This window comes from Hylobates moloch, unplaced genomic scaffold (assembly GCF_009828535.3).
Source record: "Hylobates moloch isolate HMO894 unplaced genomic scaffold, HMol_V3 SCAFFOLD_18, whole genome shotgun sequence".
Lineage (NCBI taxonomy): Eukaryota > Metazoa > Chordata > Mammalia > Primates > Hylobatidae > Hylobates > Hylobates moloch.
This window is the reverse complement of record NW_026652293.1, coordinates 45,100,874-45,119,479: the sequence shown is the minus strand read 5'-3', so window position 1 is coordinate 45,119,479 and position 18,606 is coordinate 45,100,874. Positions and strand designations below refer to the sequence as shown.

Genomic DNA, 18,606 nt, shown 5'->3' with positions numbered 1-18,606 from the left:
GCTTCATGGCTACAGTTTGAAAAGGTCTCCACTGGGTTCACACTTGGAAAGAGCTGGCAGAGACAGTGAAAGAACAGGCTCAGAGAAGAGGATTCAGTCAGCAGGAGACTGCGTTAGAACCTCTGGAATTAAGACAGCCAGCACCTGTTTTGCCTCTCATTTGCTGGGTGAGCCTGCCCACATCACATGTTCTCCCACAGCAGCAGGTGATGTGCCTGTGCAAGGATCGCAGCGCCACTTTGAGCCTCTACTCCCTGCTAGCCCCAGTTTTATGCACTGTTCTTACATTTTTTCATTTAATGCCCAAGTAGCCCTAGTCATTTGATATTATTATCCATATTTTTTTTAGATATTTGAAATACAACTTTATTCTGATTCTAAACGAAAAGGAATGGGAATGACAGTAACAAACAAGATTTCACCACTGAATATTGTGATGTGACTGTAGCAGTCTTATATTTGAAACTCAAGGAATCAGCTGCGTTCCAAAACAGCTAAATATGCAGGTCCAAACAATGAAGGTATTTTTTAAACTGCCACATTCACTCCGAAGCCCACTCATCTCCTTCAGCATCCCACAGATGAAGCACATGTTCCACTTAGCTAGATAATAATGAGGTGGCACACACGCTGCACCGTTGACATCACAGGACAGCTGCCTATAAAACTAGACTTCTGACGCTGGGCTCCATCTTCATTCTCACAGGTCATCATCCTCGTCCAGGAGAGCAGTTGTCTGAGCAACCTCTAAGTCGTGCTCATACTGTGCTGCCAAAGCTGGGTCCATGACAACTTCTGGTGGGGCGAGAGCAGGCATGGCAACAAATTCCAAGTTAGGGTCTCCAATGAGCTTCCTAGCAAGCCAGAGGAAAGGCTTTTCAAAGTTGTAGTTACTTTTGGCAGAAATGTCGTAGTACTGAAGATTCTTCTTTCGGTGGAAGACAATGGATTTCGCCTTCACTTTCCTGTCTTTAATATCCACTTTGTTGCCACACAACACAATGGGGATGTTTTCACACACTCGTACCAGATCTCTATGCCAGTTAGGCACATTCCTGTAAGTAACTCTTGATGTTACATCAAACACTATGATGGCACACTGGGCTTGGATATAATAGCCATCTCTCAGTCCACCGAATTTCTCCTGGCCGGCTGTGTCCCATACATTGAACTTAATAGGTCCTCTGTTGGTGTGGCACACTAGCGGATGAACCTCAACACCCAAGGTGGCTACATACTTCTTCTCAAATTCACCAGTCAAATGACGTTACACGAAGGTCATTTTTCCCGTACCACCATCACCAACCAATACAAGTTTGAACTGGACCTGGGGCTCTCCCTGCACAGCCATCGCGGCGTTCCTTCCAGAAGCATCTCTGCGCCCGTCCGACTGAGTATTATCCATATTTAAGGATGAGAAAACCGAGGATCAGAGGGGCAAATGGGGTTACCCAAGGTAAGTGTCAATTATCATTGTCAGAAATGTTTATGACATCATGTTTTTATGTTGCCCGAACAAACCCTCCAATATGTTTTCAGGTCAATCAGCAGTTACAAGTTGTTCTTGCCCTCTTGATGGCTAAAGTCCCCTGAAACTATTGTCCTGCATGCAAGCACCAGAGGCCTTAGACTGAATGAATTTCCATAAACAGAAATAAGACAGAAAAGGTGGCAAGCTGTGGGTAACCCTAGGGCTTTGCCACCTCCCATACTCCTTTTCCTCTGGTCTTTAGCTGGCCTTTTAAAAATAATCCCAAGTAATTGTCTTGCCAGCACCCAGGACGGGCAACTCCGCAATGACCCACTGTCAAGTCCTAAGAAAAAGCAGGCTGAGACCACCAGCAGTGTGGGTCCCTCACAGAATTCTCATTCCCAGAGGAAAATGTCCATCACTTTCGGCCCTCAAAAAAGCAGCTACTGTCCCAAGTCATGAATCCTCTAGAGCAACAGCACCTGTTGGCTGTTTTCCTGTGAAATACGAAGACAGGAATAGGGCTAGAATGGGCTGTTAATTCATTTAACACCTAGGTGCTGAGCCCCAGCTCAGCAAATATCCTGAGCAGCACAGTGGTAGAAGGAGCAAGGACATCAGAATTAGGCTAAACCTGGGTTCAAATCCCATCTCTGCTATCTAGTACCTCTATGATCTTGAGTGAGTCATCTACCCTCTTTGAACCTCATATCTGTATCAAAAAGTAAAAATAGCAATGCTGAAGGGATGGGGCTGATCAAGGAATATCTCCTGTTGGAATAAGGCAAACCAGAGGGTCAGTATGCAGAGGCAGAAAGAGGCAGGGTTTACAATTAAACTGACTACGGTTCAAGTCTCAGTTTCACTACCTGTGAGCTCCAGGCCTTGAGATCTTACTTAATACATCTCACCCTCCATTTCCCCACTACAAAATGGGTTAAGAATGCCTTCCAGGGTTGTTATGCTGGTGAAAAAACACTTTTGCAAAGCACCTGAAACACAGCAAGTGATCAAAAAGTAATGATTCTTATGGTTTACCAGATGCAATGTTAGGCACTGGGAATGCAAAGATGAACACCCAGTGATGCACCGTACCATCAGAGCGAACTAGTTAAGTCACATCTCTGCCTTTCTGTTTCCTTATTCATAATGTAGGGTAACACTCCCTTCCCTGCCTCACTAATGATAAAAGTAATAACAATACAACAATAGCAATCATAATACCTAACACTTATTGAGTAATTACAATGTGCCCAGACATGTTACCAAGTGTATTACATGCATTAGTTCATTTAATCTTTATGGCAGGCAGAATAATGGCCCCCAAAGATGTTCATACCTTGATCCCTAGAACCTGTAAATATTACTTTACATGGCAAAAGAGACTTTGCAAATGTGATTAAGTTAAAGATTTTGAGGTGGGGGGTTATCTGGATGGGCTTAATCTAATCACACAAGACCTTGAAAGTAGAGAACTTTCTCCAGGTGGAAGTGGGAGAGATGAGGCAGAGGGGGAAGTCAGAAAGAGTCGAAGTATAGGAAGGACTTGACATGTTGCTGGCTTTAAAGATGGACGAAGAGGCCACAAGCCAAGGAATGCAAGTGGCCCCTAGAGGCTGAGAACAACTCCTGGCCAACAGTCAGAAAGGAAACAGCAGCTTCAGCCCTATACCCACAAGGAACTAAATTCTGTCAACAACTTAAATGAGCCTGGAGGTAGATTCATCCCCAGAGCTTCCAAAATGGAGCACAGGACTACTGACACCTCAATTTTAGCCTTGTAAAGCCCAGGGCAGAGACATGGCTAAGCCACAGAGCTGTGAGATTATACATGGGTGTTATTTTTAAGGTACTAAGTCTGCGTTATTTGTTAGAGCAGCAGTAGAACATAGAAAATCCTCAACACAGCCCTGTGAACAAAGAATCATTAGAATTCCCATTTTACTGGGAAACTAAGACAAAGAATGGTTAAATTCACCATGACCTTACAGTTAGTAACTGGAAGAGCTTCTTGATCCATTCTGACTCAAGAGCCTTTGTTCCAGAAGACAGTCCATGGAGGCTCATAGCAAGTGTTCAATAAATATTTGTGAAATAAATGGGTGAATAGATGGATGGATGGAGAAATACTGGGAAAGAAAATGTTAAGGACATAGAAAGAATTTTCAGGCTAGGCATGGTGAGTGATGCCTGTAATTCCAGCACTTTGGAAAGCCGAGGCAGGAAGATCACTTGGGACCAGGAGTTCAAGAACACAATGCACAATATAGTGAGACTCTATCTCTACAAAAAACTTTAAAAATTAGCCAGGTATGGTGGTGTGCACCTGTAGTCCCAGTGAGTCAAGGAGGCTAAGGTGGAAGAATCACTTGAGCCCAGGAGATTGAGGCTGCAGTGAGCCATGATTGCACCACTGCACTCCAGCCTGCGTGATAGAGTGACACCCTGTCTCCATCTCCTCTCCAAGAAAGAAAGAATTGTCACTTTTGTTTCATTAAACAGAATCCCCATCTGCCATTTCAAGAATAACCTGAGAAATAAGAGGCAATTTGAGCAAAAAGCACTGGAACAGAAGTCAGGCAGCCTGTGCTCTCTTGCTGCTTTTACAATTCACTTTCTCTGTGACTTAGACAAGTATCTGTACCACTCTGATCCTGTTTTGTCATCTGTAAACTAGAAAGTGTAAACCTGGTACAACCTCCCTCTCATGGGTGCCATAAAGTTCACATGGGACACAGAGATGGAAAAGGAGTAACAGTGCTGTACAACCCATCACTCTACTTGCTCATTCAGTGTCTTCTGAGTGCTTTCCCTTGCCCAGGCAGTGAGAGAGGTGCTGGGGATACAGCAATGGGTGACACAGGGAACTTGTCATGGCAACAGATGCAGAAACACGTCACTAAGGAACACATGCTGGACAAGGAGGACAATTCTGAACTAAGGTGGTGGATGAAAGAAGGAAGCGTGCTAAAGTCTAATCTACATGATGCTTAGTGTAGATTTCCCAGGTAGCTGTGGCAGTTTAAAGCCTCTGGAACTAGATGAGGTGTTTAAGGTCCTATTCAGCCAGGAAAATAGTGTGACCAACCCTTCACAAAGTATGTATGTTGCTGGGGTGGGTGGGTAGATGGGATCCAGGAGGACTTTCCAGTAAAAGTTACATTTGAGCCACCTTCTAAAAGAGGGATAGGAGTTGGCCAAATGTATGTGGGAAGGGAGGATCTTTTAGCCAAAAGCAATAGCCTGTCAAAGTCATCCATGCCCTGTTCAGAAATCCACTAAGAGTTAATGGGTAATCATCAGGGATGGTGATGAATACCCCTCACCTCCTCTCCTTTCAAGCACATGTTAAGACAGCACTATCTGGCTGTTTTAAAGTTAGGTAGGGCCTGGGACTGGCTTTGGCTGATGAAATGTGAATAGAAGTGACAACTGTCATTTCTGCAAGGAAGGCTTTTAGAGTCAGTACCCACCCATTATGTGACTAGAGATACTAGCACTGTCCATTGGAAATATAATGTAAACCATACATTTAATTTGAAATTTTCCAGTAGCCATATTAAAATAAAAGGTAAAGAGAAATAGGTGAAATTAATTTTAATAATATAGAAAATATATTAACCCAATATATTCAAAGTATTTTAATATGTAATCAATATATAAATTATCAATGAGCTTTTTTTTTTGTACTGAGTCATTGTGAGATGCTGTGTGTAATTTACACTTACAGAGCGTCTCAGTTTGGACTAGCCCCATTTCAAATGCTCAGTTGCCATATGTATCTGGGAGCTACTGTGCTGGACAGCACAAGAGTAGCAGGTAGAGATCCTGCTACCTTGGGCACATGAATGAAAGACACATGAAGCAGAGGCCCCAGCCTACACCCAGTGAACATGTAGCATAAGCAAGACATAATCCACTGAACTTATGTTCGTTATTGCAGCTTAACTTCTCCCAACCTGCACACACCTGATGTTTCTAAAATATAAAGCAAACCAAGGGAGGCTGCAAAGTGAGGCAGGAGTCAGTGCTAGCCTTTTATGAGATACTCAAGCATTTAGATTTTATCCTGAAGGGATGGTAATGGATTTTATGACATGATCAGATTTTGAAGGGTCACACTGGAAGCAGGGAAAATAAATAGGGGACTGGTCCAGGCAATGAGGCTAAGTACAAAGATGGAGGAAAGCTCAAGTAGAAAGGCTGACATGCAGTTCCCCATCAACCTGCATAAGGGGACTTTCGTGATCAGTGTGAGGGGACCATCAGCATGGCCTCCTATGATCTGCTGTGGCTTCAGTTTCATTTGTAGCTGTTGGCTACAAGGAATTATTCCACAGGTGCACCATGGGAGACGGCATGGCTCTCATGAAGTATTCTGAATCCATTTTCAAGGTAATTTTCCTCTTATTTTTCTTCCAGCCCAGGCCAGACTTCAAAACCTGCAGATTTTCAAGCATCCCAGATGGGGTGGAGATTTTTTCCTCCTATAATTTTTCCCCACAAATAATGTGGCTAAAGAATAAAAGCCAGTGATTGTTGGAATAATTCTGTACCATCCACGGAAAGGGGATCAGAGACAGGGGTGGGTAGGGAAGACTGTGCAGATATATTGGTATTTATCTGAAGTCATCATATCAAAATATATTCCATGGAATTTGATCTATTGCATTTTGACAATTCCAATTGTTTATCTTTGTATGTGGGGTAGAAGTGAGTGTGGGGACAACTCAAGACTGCTACAGGCTGTTACCACGAAGAACTCCATAGGAAACATTTTGGTGAAATTAGAGTAATAACCATAAGAAAAGCTCGTTTAAAAATTACTTTGAGCCTCTTTTCTAAGATTTGTGTATTAGAATGCTTTCTGTCGCAGTGATTTTTGTATCATTTAATCAGGCTTGGTTGTGAGCAGGTCACAGTAATATGGGGACAGAACCCTTGCACAGGCTCACGGATATCACAAATGATTTGTTAACTGCTATGTAATGATGCAGACCTCTGAATAGGGCTGAGTTCTACCACTTAATTTCTGTGTGATCTTGGGCAAATCTGATAACTTTCTGAGCCTTGGTTTCTTCATCTGTAAGTGGAGGGCAATAATCCCTATCCTCTGGGGGTGGTTGTAAGGATTGAGTGGGAAAACTGTCATGTTATTACATCTGAGTAAAGAAGTACATGGATTCGGAGCCAATAGATTTAGGATAAAGAGCCTGTTCTGGCACTTGCTGATCACGTGGCCTTGAACAACTCACACTCATCATTTGTCTATATTCTATAAAATGGGGTGACAGCACTTCCCCCAATTAAACAACATGGTGTATTTGACATTTAATTTAGACTTTGCCCTCTAGAAAGTGGTCTGAGTTAGGGATCAAAGTGCTGGTAATTCATTTTGTAGGTGCAAGCCAGGCAAGGCCAGTGTGTCAAAGAAAGCAGAAGTGAGGGAGAAATGTTTGGATGAACGTGAGGTATGCTTGGATGTGATGCAGCTCTTCACAATGAGCTGCAAAGAGATGCTCATTCTACAAAGGTTTGTTCAGTTCTTCAGCAGATATGACTTTCCAGAAGGTTTTCAAGCAGACACTACAACTCAGAGCACTCTGCAGAAGGGATAAAGGAGAGAAATGCATCTGCCTTGCTCATCCTGGTCTCTTTTCTCCCATTGGTCAAGTACACCCGTCAGGGAGCTAACTCCCCACATATCTGGGTTGTGTCACTTAGCCCCTAGATAGCTGTAGATAGCTGATCAGGGAGCATTTCAACTCTCTCAATGGAGAGGTGCCTCCATATGGCTCAGCCCAGCTTGTGGGCCATCTGGGCAAGGCAGGCCTGGGCTTCATGACCTAAGATGGCTCAGGGAGCTCTGCCAACATGGCTGGACCCAGATGCTCCAGCTCCTTCATACTGTGCTCTATCCTGGTGCTACGGAGGACACAGCATCCGTAGCACAGTCCAAGAGAGATTCCAATGTTAAGAAGTACTTTGGAAGCTTAAATGTGTCTCTTGCATCTTACAAATGAGGAATTGAAGGCCCACAGTGGGAAATGGACCTCCCTGAATCACACAGTTGCCATTGGAAAAGTCCCTTAGATCTGTGCTCCTGAAAATCTAATGTGTTCCTCAATCTCCCACAATCTTGCTAAAATGGAGATTCTGATCCAGTCAGCCCGAGATGAGACAGAGATAGTGCAGCAAGGCTTTAAACTGCCATAGCCACTGGGAAATCCACACTAAACATCATGTAAATGAGACTCAGCACACTTCTCTCTTTCATCCACCACCATAGTTCAGAATTGTTCTTGTCCAACACTTGTCCCTGATTCTATCCTGCTACTACTACTGACTTATTATTTTCTCTTTGCATTCTTTGCCTTAACAGGTTGCCTTAATGCTTCATTCTTCTTTTTGGCTAATATATTTCTTGGCTACCCTGGACAGTCTCAGTATCACTTAAGCTATGCTGCTTCAAGTTTTAAGTAAATACCCTTGCTCTACAACTTGGGCCCAGAATCTTCTAACCCCAAAGCACTCCTGTGGTCAGAGCCTCTGATGGGCTTCCCCCAACTTCTCATATGTGAAAACTAAAATGATGAGGGCCCAAGTCTTCTATGCACTTCCCCTAAACCACCCAGACTCAATTCTAAGAGTTAATGAAATCAAAGGAGATTGGTACAGTAGTGGAATAGTAGTTGGGCTTGTTCTAAAAAAAAAAAAGTTTATATTTAGTACAGTTGTTTCCTAAAAATACAACAAAAATAAACCTTGTTTCCAGTTTAGCCTACATATAAATCAGATTGTCTTCAGAGTTACTGGTTTACTGAATAAATGATTACAAGTAGATATGAAAGTACTTATTAAATTTCTACAATCTTCAATAGCAAAGCATAGAGAACAAAATGGATTAGGTTTAGTCAGTACTGAAGGAGAAAGAAGTGGTAGGTGTGGACTGAAGAGCCTTGGATATTAGATTTCTCAACCTCTTTTTCTATGACCTAGAGCAGATGGCTTCATACAGGCACTGTTTCTTCATGGTTGAGAGTAGAAGCTCTACAGCCTGATTAGTCTATCCAAAGTCCAGCTCTACCACTTACCATTTGTGTAAACTTGAGCAACGTATTAAACCTCTTGGTTCATTGGCTTCCCCAATTCTAACATGGGAATAATTACAGTACCCATCTCCAGGGATTGGTGTGAGGATTAAATGACTTAACAACTTAAACATGGGCCAGTTAAAATTTTCCCATCGCTTAATATGCACCTGACAAATATTAGCAAGCATTATGCCAGCTGGAACTTTCCCCCTTTGACTCCCAGTTAAGAAATTATATTGGAATGCAAGTGACAGTGAAAAGAGAATAAGAATATATTATGGACACAACATGTAAGTACTTATGCGAATTTTATCAAGAACCAAGATTTTCAGTATGGGAGAAAAGAGATCCGAATGTAAATTCAATAAACTTAAGTTAAACCATATATTGCTATATTTGAGTTGAAAATTATTAGTTTAAACTCGTGAATTTTTAAAAATAGATATTTTCTAGCTCTGCCTACTAAAAGGGCCTAAAAGCAATTACAACCCCATGGCAGTGAGCATAACTAGCACCCAAATTGTGACTTATAAATGCTATTCCTGTCCAAAAGAAACAGGAACTTCTCCACGACTCAATGATGATTAAGGTCTGGAGAGAGAAAGTTCCAGGAACTTCTTTTACCAGAAGATAGGGAAGTTATCAAAGACTAGCAAGGATGTAATAAAAGAACTCAGGGCCAAAATAATGATGACTGAAATGTATTGAAACACTGCATATAAGACCCAGGCACTCTTAATGATAATAGGAAAATAAACTCCATGTTCTCAGTGTTTATCATTAGTTTTAGTTCTTTTGTTGATGTTCTTTTTTGGTTGTTGTTTTTAAGACAGTATGTTTATTGCGGCACTATTCACAATAGCAAAGAGTTGGAACCAACCCAAATGTCCAACAACGATAGACTGGATTAAGAAAATGTGGCACATATACACCATGGAATACTATGCAGCCACAAAAAATGATGAGTTCATGTCATTTGTAGGGACATGGAGGAAACTGGAAAACATCATTCTCAGTAAACTATCGCAAGGACAAAAAACCAAACACCGCGTGTTCTCACTCATAGGTGGGAATTGAACAATGAGAACTCATGGACACAGGAAGGGGAACATCACACTCCGGGGACTGTTGTGGGGTGGGGGGAGGGGGGAGGGACAGCATTAGGAGATATACCTAATGCTAAATGACAAGTTAATGGGTGCAGGAAATCAACATGGCACATGGATACATATGTAACAAACCCGCACATTGTGCACATGTACCCTAAAACCTAAAGTATAATTAAAAAAAAAAAAAAGACAAAAAAAAAAAAAAAAGACAGGGCCTCTCTCCGTTACCCAGGCTGGAGTGCAGTAGTGGGATCCTCCTAGGCTCAAGTGATCCTTCTGCCTCACCCTCCCCAGTAGCTGAGACTACAGGCATGAGCCACCACACTCAACCATCATTAGTTTTAACTAAGCACAAACTTTGTGAAAATCGGCATTTAATTGCCGATTAAAGGGAAAAAAATGTATCCTATTTTTCCTTTATAAAATATGTCTGAGGGTAATCAGATATTCATAGCTGTGAGCGTAATGGCTCTTTACAGAAGAATTATAGCCAATAAATGTAAAAGGAATTAGAATGAGAGAGATTGTCACTTTTCAATCCCTAATGAAATAATTGACTCAAGCAAAGATTACACAGAGATGAAACCATCTGATGAAAGGTTAAAGGGAAATTTTAGAAAAGGGATACTAGACTATCACCACCTGAATCCTTGATTAAATTAGCATCCTGAAAAATGGGACAACCAGACTTTATGTGCTCTCCAATATGATGCAACAAGGAAGTACACGGCCCTGACAATTAAATATTCTAGGAAATAGACCTTGGACTTAAATCAAATCAAGACTTTAGAATGAACTTCTAAAGCTTGCTATGAATAGGAGTGAGAGAAAAATCAGTTAAATGAAACCCCAAAGAGACAAACAGACAAATTCAGAATGCGAGTCTTTCTATAAGACACGGTTTTGTCAATAAAAAATAGAATAAAAATGGAGGGGTCAGAGAAAGAGGGCAAGGAGGACAGGCTGTTTTAGATTCCAAGAGACTTAAGAAACACAACTAAATGCAATATATGTGGATCTTGTTTGATCCTGATTTGAATAAGTCAACAGTAACATCACGTTCTTGAGATGACTGGAGGAATTTGAATATTGCACCAGGCATTATAGTGAATTTCTTTAGATGTGATCATAATCCTATGGTTAGCTAAGACAATGTCCATATTCCTAAGTGATATATCCTGGACTCTGTATAATGAAAGGACATGAGATCTTGGATTCAAAAAGACAAATAATTCGGCAGAATTGGGGATGGAGGGATTGATGAAGCAAGGGAGACAAAGTTTTGATGTATGTATCGGGTGTATGGAATTCATTACACTATTACACAATACTACTATTATCATACTATAGTTATTCTTTCTACTGTTGTTGTTAAAGTCATACTGCTTTTGTGTATGTCTGAAAGTTTTCATAATAAAAATATGTTAAAATAACATAAGAAACCTTGAATCTGACTTAATGTACATTTTATTTAAAATAATTAATGAACTTTGATGTTATTAATCAATAGCAGCAAAGTTCCTGTTCCATCACCCACCAACATGCCTTGACATAGTGCTTATTAATCTAATGCGTGTGCTTCACCCCTACACTTATCAGCTTGGATAAAATGAGTGTGTTCATTTGTCACCAACCAGACTGTGGCTTAGGAGCCAGAAGTAACTGTGTCTTATTCAACTTTGAACCCCAAGCACTGGTACTCACAGTACTCAGAGTAGATGCACATAATAGGTGAATATTAATAAGAATCAACCAGAGATTAATATGCTGATACTTGGGCATTAAATCCAGAAATTCTGATACAGAAAGTCTGTGTGGGGTCTGGGGAATCATCATTTTGAGTAAACTTTCCAGTGATTCTGAGGTGTATGTGTTGGAGTCCACACCTTGAGAAACACTTGTTTAGCTGGACTACATGAAACTAACATGTGGGAGAGTTTCACAGGGAAAATAGAGAATAAGTAAAGTTAATAAACAAATGGATGGCAGGTATGCAGTTCCACGCATCAGTTTCAGCGGCTCTGGTTTCTGAGGTTAAATAATGAGAAGGGCTGATTAGTAAATGACAAAGAAAGCAGAGCAGCTCAAAATGCAGCATTTGATTTCAATTTTATTTTTATTTAAATGAAAACTGCTGCAAGAGTCAAAGGCAAAGCTTCTGGATTGCAGACGGTGCAACCATGGATAAATGTAAATCCTAGCTTTCCAGGCGGCTTTGTGAGTGGGATAAGGAGCACACGGCACCAACTAAAATGATTATACAAGGCATGTGCTTGCAATAAGACTTAAATGAATATGGGCTTCTTCAGAACCCACTTTATAAAATCTCTCATTCTTTCCCATCAGCCCCACTGGAATCTGTTTGTCTTTCAGATCATTGGTTGGGGCAATATTGTTTCCATACAATTTCTCATCATATGCCAGTATATTGTTATTGAGTGGTTACCTTGTGAGCTGAGAATTGCCCACCACAAGAGGAGTTCAAGTAGAGGACAAAGAGAGGATTCTTTAATGACTATGCTTCCTAAGAGATCTTGCATTGGGTCTTGGAGAGAAAGGGCCCTAATTCCTGCTAGTTGTCTTCCTCAGTTTCCTATTAGTCCTACCTTGCCTCCATGCTTGGCAAATGCTCTGCTTCTGCCTAAAATGTCCTTTCCCATGTCTCTGCCTGAGAATCCATTAAGCCACAGCCCAAGAATCAGCTTTCCTGAGGTTTCTCTGATGCCAAGCTAATGTAGAAGGCCCCTTCACTGTTCTCTTGTAAGCAGCTTCAGCTTACCTTCATCATAAATATAATCAACTGTTTAGTTTTGTTATCCCTGCCTAAACTGTGAGGACAACATCATTATTCATTGCCATTTCCCAAGTATCTTGCACAAAATCTGACATATTGTAGATACTCAACAAAGGCAATAAACTGAATGAATGGATGAATGCTTAACTAGAAGATTAAAGTTATTCAACTAATCCAGTTCAAGTGAAATCTGTCCCTGAGTTGAGATATTAGAAACACTTTCAGGAATTTTTAAAATATTGGAGGGCTAGAGAAATGCCACAAGACAGGAGATGGAAAAAGTGTTTGTCTTTTAAAAGACAACTAAGGATGAATTTAAAAGACTATGGGCAGATTCACTGATTACTAGCAAAATTTAGGAGCATTTTAAAAATAAAGTCATTTTGGGATATAAATGATTCAAATCACAGATGCTGCCAAACTCTCTCTCCTGCTCAAGCATTTGACAAATCTCCCATAACGTTCACGTGAAAAAGATAGAAAAAATTAGCAGGAAGATAGTGCCATTTAGACATATTTGTAGTTGATTAAATTTGTCAATGAATGAATAGTATTAATGAATAAATTAAAATTATTCTGGAACAAAAGCATCATCATCACTTCTTCGCCTTTTCTCTTCAACAACTGTACAAATGGCTTGGTGAGGATTTGTATGGTAAGTCTACATGATACACTTATTCAACAAACTGCTGTTGAGCATTGCGTGCCTTGAGAAAGTCACTGCATAGTAAATAACTAATTATAACATGATACAATGAGATGGAGCTATAAACAGATTCTGAGATAGAATCTCCAGAGGCATGCCTACAAATCATTGTAAATAAGAACCCTGAGTAATCCTTGTCATCAGACATGATTTTGGAAACCATGATAGATGACAAAATAAAGTTTAAAATATTTCCATCCAAAAAATGAATAAAACTAATGAAAATAAATTCAGAGCAAAAATGTAAAATAGCTCCACTGGGAAGAGAAATGGGTTAAAAACCTAAAAGAAGAAGTGTGATGATTAGTAATATTAAAATATTGCAAAAATTAGGGTTTACCAATTATATGAGAAAATAATGTATGTGACCTAGTTCAATAAATCTGTTAAAGGAAGGCATATCCATATACTCTCCCACTTACCATTTTTACAATGGTAGTAGGGAAAGACAGAAGATGACAGTAGCAACAAGATTCTTTTCTGATCCTCAGTGACTGCATAATAATAGAACCTGCTATTTAGAGTTGTGTAGGGTCTCCAGGTATGGCTATGCAGCAGAAAACTAAATAAGATTACTTCCTCATCAAATATTTATGGAGCGTCTATTGCATCCCTCTGATTGGCTCTGAATGCATGTAAAGCACTTTGCACCATGCTTAGCACATAGTATATGTATTAAAAAAAAGCCATTGTTATTATTAATTACTATTATTATTAAACGCAGTTGTAACTACTCTAGTTATCCACTCTGTCATTAGAGACAGAAACTGCATCTGCTTTTCCAGGGGTTGCAATCCTGGTCTCTGATAAAACAGACTTTAAACCAACAAAGATCAAGAGACAAAGAAGGCCACTACATAATGGTAAAGGGATCAGTTCAACAAGAAGAGCTAATTATCCTAAATACATATGCACCCAATACAGGAGCACCCAGATTCATAAAGCAAGCCTTAGAGAACTACAACAAAACTTAGACTCCCACACAATAATAATGGGAGACTTTAACACCCCACTGTCAATATTAGATAGATCAATGAGACAGAAGGTTAACAAGGATATCCAGGACTTGAACTTAGCTCTGGACCAAGCAGACCTAATAGACATCTACAGAACTCTCCTCCCCAAATCAACAGAATACATATTCTTCTCAGCATCACATCACACTTATTCTAAAATTGACCACATAATTGGTAGTAAAAACACTCCTCAGCAAATGTAAAAGAACAGAAATCACAACAAACTGTCTCTCAGACCACAGTGCAATCAAATTAGAACTCAGGATTAAGAAACTCACTCAAAACCACTCAACTACATGGAAACTGAACAACCAGCTCCTGAATGGCTACTGGATACATAACGAAATGAAGGCAGAAATGAAGATGTTCTTTGAAACCAATGAGAACAAAGACATAACGTACCAGAATCTCTGGGACACATTTAAAGCAGTGTTTAGAAGGAAATTTATAACACTAAATGCCCACAAGAGAAAGCAGGAAAGATCTAAAGTCGACACCCTAACATCATAATTAAAAGAACTAGAGAAGCAAGAGCAAACACATTCAAAAGCTAGCAGAAGGCAAGAAATAATTAAGATCAGAGCAGAAATGAAGGAGATAGAGACAAAAAAAAAAAAAGTTCAAAAAATCAATGAATCCAGGACCTGGTTTTTTGAAAAGATCAACAAAATAGATAGACCTCTAGCAAGACGAATAAAGAAGAAAAGAGAGAAGAATTAAATGGATGCAATAAAAAAATGATAAAGGGGATATCACCATCGATCCCACAGAAATACAAACTACCATCAGAGAATACTATAAACACCTCTACACAAATAAACTAGAAAATGTAGAAGAAACGGATAAATTCCTGGACACATACACCCTCCCAAGACTAAACCAGGAAGAAGCTGAGACTCTGACTAGACCAATAACAGGTTCTGAAATTGAGGCAATAATTAATAGCCTACCAACCAAAAAAAGTCCAGGACCAGATAGATTCACAGCCGAATTCTACCAGAGGTACAAAGAGGAGCTGGTACCATTCCTTCTGAAACTATTTCAATCAATAGAAAAACAGGGAATCCTCCCTAATTCGTTTTATGAGGCTGGTATCATCCTGATACCAAAGCCTGGTAGACACACACACACACACACACACACACACACACACAAAAGAGAGAGAGAGAGAATTTTAGGCCAATATCCCTGATGAACATTGATGCAAAAATCCTCAGTAAAATACTGGCAAACCAAATCCAGCAGCACATCAAAAAGCTTATCCACAACGATCAAGTCAGCTTCATCCCTGGGATGCAAGGCTGGTTCAACATACACAAATCAATAAACATAATCTATCACATAAACAGAACTAACGACAAAAACCACGATTATCTCAATAGATGCAGAAAATGCCTTTGACAAAATTCAACAGGTCTTCATGCTAAAAACTCTCAATAAACTAGGTATTGATGGAATGTATCTCAAAATAATAAGAGCTATTTATGACAAACCCATAGCCAATATCATACCGAATGGGCAAAAACTGGAAGCATTCCCTTTGAAAACTGGCACAAGACAGGGATGCCCTCTCTCACCACTCTTATTCAACATAGTGTTGGAGGTTCTGGGTAGGGCAATCAGGCAAGAGAAAGAAATCAAGAGTACTAAGTTAGGAAAAGAGAAAGTCAAATTGTCTGTTTGCAGATTACATGATTGTATATTTAGAAAACCCCACCATCTCAGCCCCAAATCTCCTTAAGCTGACAAGCAACTTCAGCAAAGTCTCATGATACAGAATCAATGTGCAAAAATCACAAGCATTCCTATACACCAATAATAGACAAACGGAGAGCCAAATCATGAGTGAACTTCCATTCACAATTACTACAAAGAGAATAAAATACCTAGAAATCCAACTTACAAGGGATGTGAAGGACCTTTTCAAGGAGAACTACAAACCACTGCTCAATGAAATAAAAGAGGACACAAATAAATGGAAGAACATTCCATGCTCATGGATAGGAAGAATCAATATCGTGAAAATGGCCATACTCCCCAAAGTAATTTATAGATTCAGTGCTATCCCCATCAAGCTACCACTGACTTTCTTCACAGAATTGGAAAAAACTACTTTAAAGTTCATATGGAACCAAAAAGGAGCCCGCATTGCCAAGACAATCCTAAGCAAAAAGAACAAAGCTGGAGGCATCACACTACCTGACTTCAAACTATACCACAAGGCTACAGTGATCAAAACAACATGGTACTGGTACCAAAACAGAGATGTAGACCAATGGAACAGAACAGAGCCCTCAGAAATAACACCACACATCTAAAACCATCTGATCTTTGACAAACCTGACAAAAACAAGCAAGTGGGAAAAGATTCCCTATTTCATAAATGGTGATGGGAAAACTGGCTAGCCATATGTAGAAAGCTGAAACTGGATCCCTTTCTTACACCATATACAAAAATTAACTCAAGATGGATTAAAGATTTAATGTAAGATCTAACACAATAAAAACCCTAGAAGAAAACCTAGGCAATACTATTCAGGACATAGGCATGGGCAAGGACTTCATGACTAAAACACCAAAAGCAATGGCAACAAAAACCAAAATTGACAAATGGGATCTAATTAAGCTAAAGAACTTCTGCACAGCAAAAGAAACCATCATCAGAGTGAACAGGCAACTTACAGAATGGGAGAAAATTTTTGCAATCTACCCATTTGACAAAGGGCTAATATCGAGAATCTACAAAGAACTTAAACAGATTTACAAGAAAAAAACAAATGACCCATCAAAAAGTGGGCAAAGGATATGACCAGACACTTCTCAAAAGAAAATATTTATGCAGCCAACAGATACATGAAAAAATGCTCATCATCACTGGCCATCAGAGAAATGCAAATCAAAACTACATGCACTCCAGCCTGGGTGATAGAGCAAGACTCCGTCTCAAAAAAAAAAAAAAAAAACTACGAGATACCATCTCACATCAGTTAGAATGGCGATCATTAAAAAGTCAGGAAACAACAGGTGCTGGAGAGGATGTGGAGAAATAGAAATGCTTTTACACTGTTGGTGGGACTGTAAATTAGTTCAACCATTGTGGAAGACAGTGTGGCAATTCCTCAAGGATTTAGAACTAGAAATACCATTTGACCCAGCAATCCCATTACTGGGCATATACCCAAAGGATTGTAAATCATTCTATGATAAAGACACATGCACATGTATGTTTCTTGCAGCAATATCAACAATAGCAAAGACTTGGAACCAACCCAAATGTCCATCAATGATACACTGAATTAAGACAATGTGGCACATATACAACATGGGATAATATGCAGCCATAAAAAAGGATGAGTTCATGTCCTTTGCAGGGACATGAATGAAGCTGGAAACCATCATTCTAAGCAAACTATCACAAGGACAGAAAACCAAACACTGCATCTTCTCATTCATAGGTGGGAGTTGAATAATGAGAACACATGGACACAGGGTGGGGAACATCACACAACACGGCCGGTCAGGGTGTGGGGGACTGGGGGAGGGATAGCATTATGAGAAATACCTAATGTAAATGACGAGTTAATGGTTGCAGCAAACCAGCATGGCATGTGTATACCTATGTAACAAATCTGCACGTTGTGCACATGTACCCTAGAACGTAAAGTATAATAAATAAATAAACAAATAAACAAACTGCATTTGCTTTTCAAGGCTCAACAATAGGAGAGACTATCATGGGCTATGCGGTTAGCACATAGTGAAGCTCTTCAAAGCTCGTTCCTTATCAATTGTCATTGAGCTATCCATCCAGAGACAGACTTTCAGGATTGTGTCTGCTGTTAGACTTCTTAGAAGAATCAAGTATTTTCAATATGAAGTCACAATTTCTCCCTGAAAGCACATTGAATTTCATTGAAATTCCTCACCTCTGAGTTTCTGAGCATTGTTAGTCTGTAACATACAATGTAGCACTTAATTTTACCATCTTGGTGTTGAAAGTTTTAAATTGTCTTAAAAGATAGTGGTTAAGAACATTGACTTTTTGGAGTCAGACAGCACTATGTTCAAATCCCTAATTGCCTGACCTTGGGAAAGTTATTTTGTTTTGTCATAAATTAAATGCAGTATGGTGAAGATCTAATGAGATTATGCACCTCGCATGTACTCATTGAATAGCAGTGGTCAACAGTATGACAGCTACTGTCACGATCTGCTTTTATCTACTACCATCATAAAGATGGTAAGTGGGAGAGTATATGGATGTGTCTTTCTATAACAGATCTATTAAACCAGGTAACATACATTACATTATTTTGTTGTATAATTGGTAAACTCCAATTTTTAATATATTTAACATTACTAATTGTTGTAGACAAAGATATCCTGCTCACTGATTCACAATTTGTCATTAGAAAA

The 18,606-nt window shown here is 39.7% G+C and overlaps 1 protein-coding gene across 1 annotated transcript; it reads right to left on the bottom strand.

The window, feature by feature from the left end:
- Window positions 1-339: 339 nt before the first annotated feature.
- LOC116457394 (GTP-binding nuclear protein Ran-like) lies at window positions 340-1,389 on the bottom strand. The gene is given in 1 exon segment (XM_032136579.1): window positions 340-1,389. A coding segment is annotated over 1 exon segment (651 nt). The 5' UTR covers window positions 1,352-1,389; the 3' UTR covers window positions 340-700.
- Window positions 1,390-18,606: the final 17,217 nt, after the last annotated feature.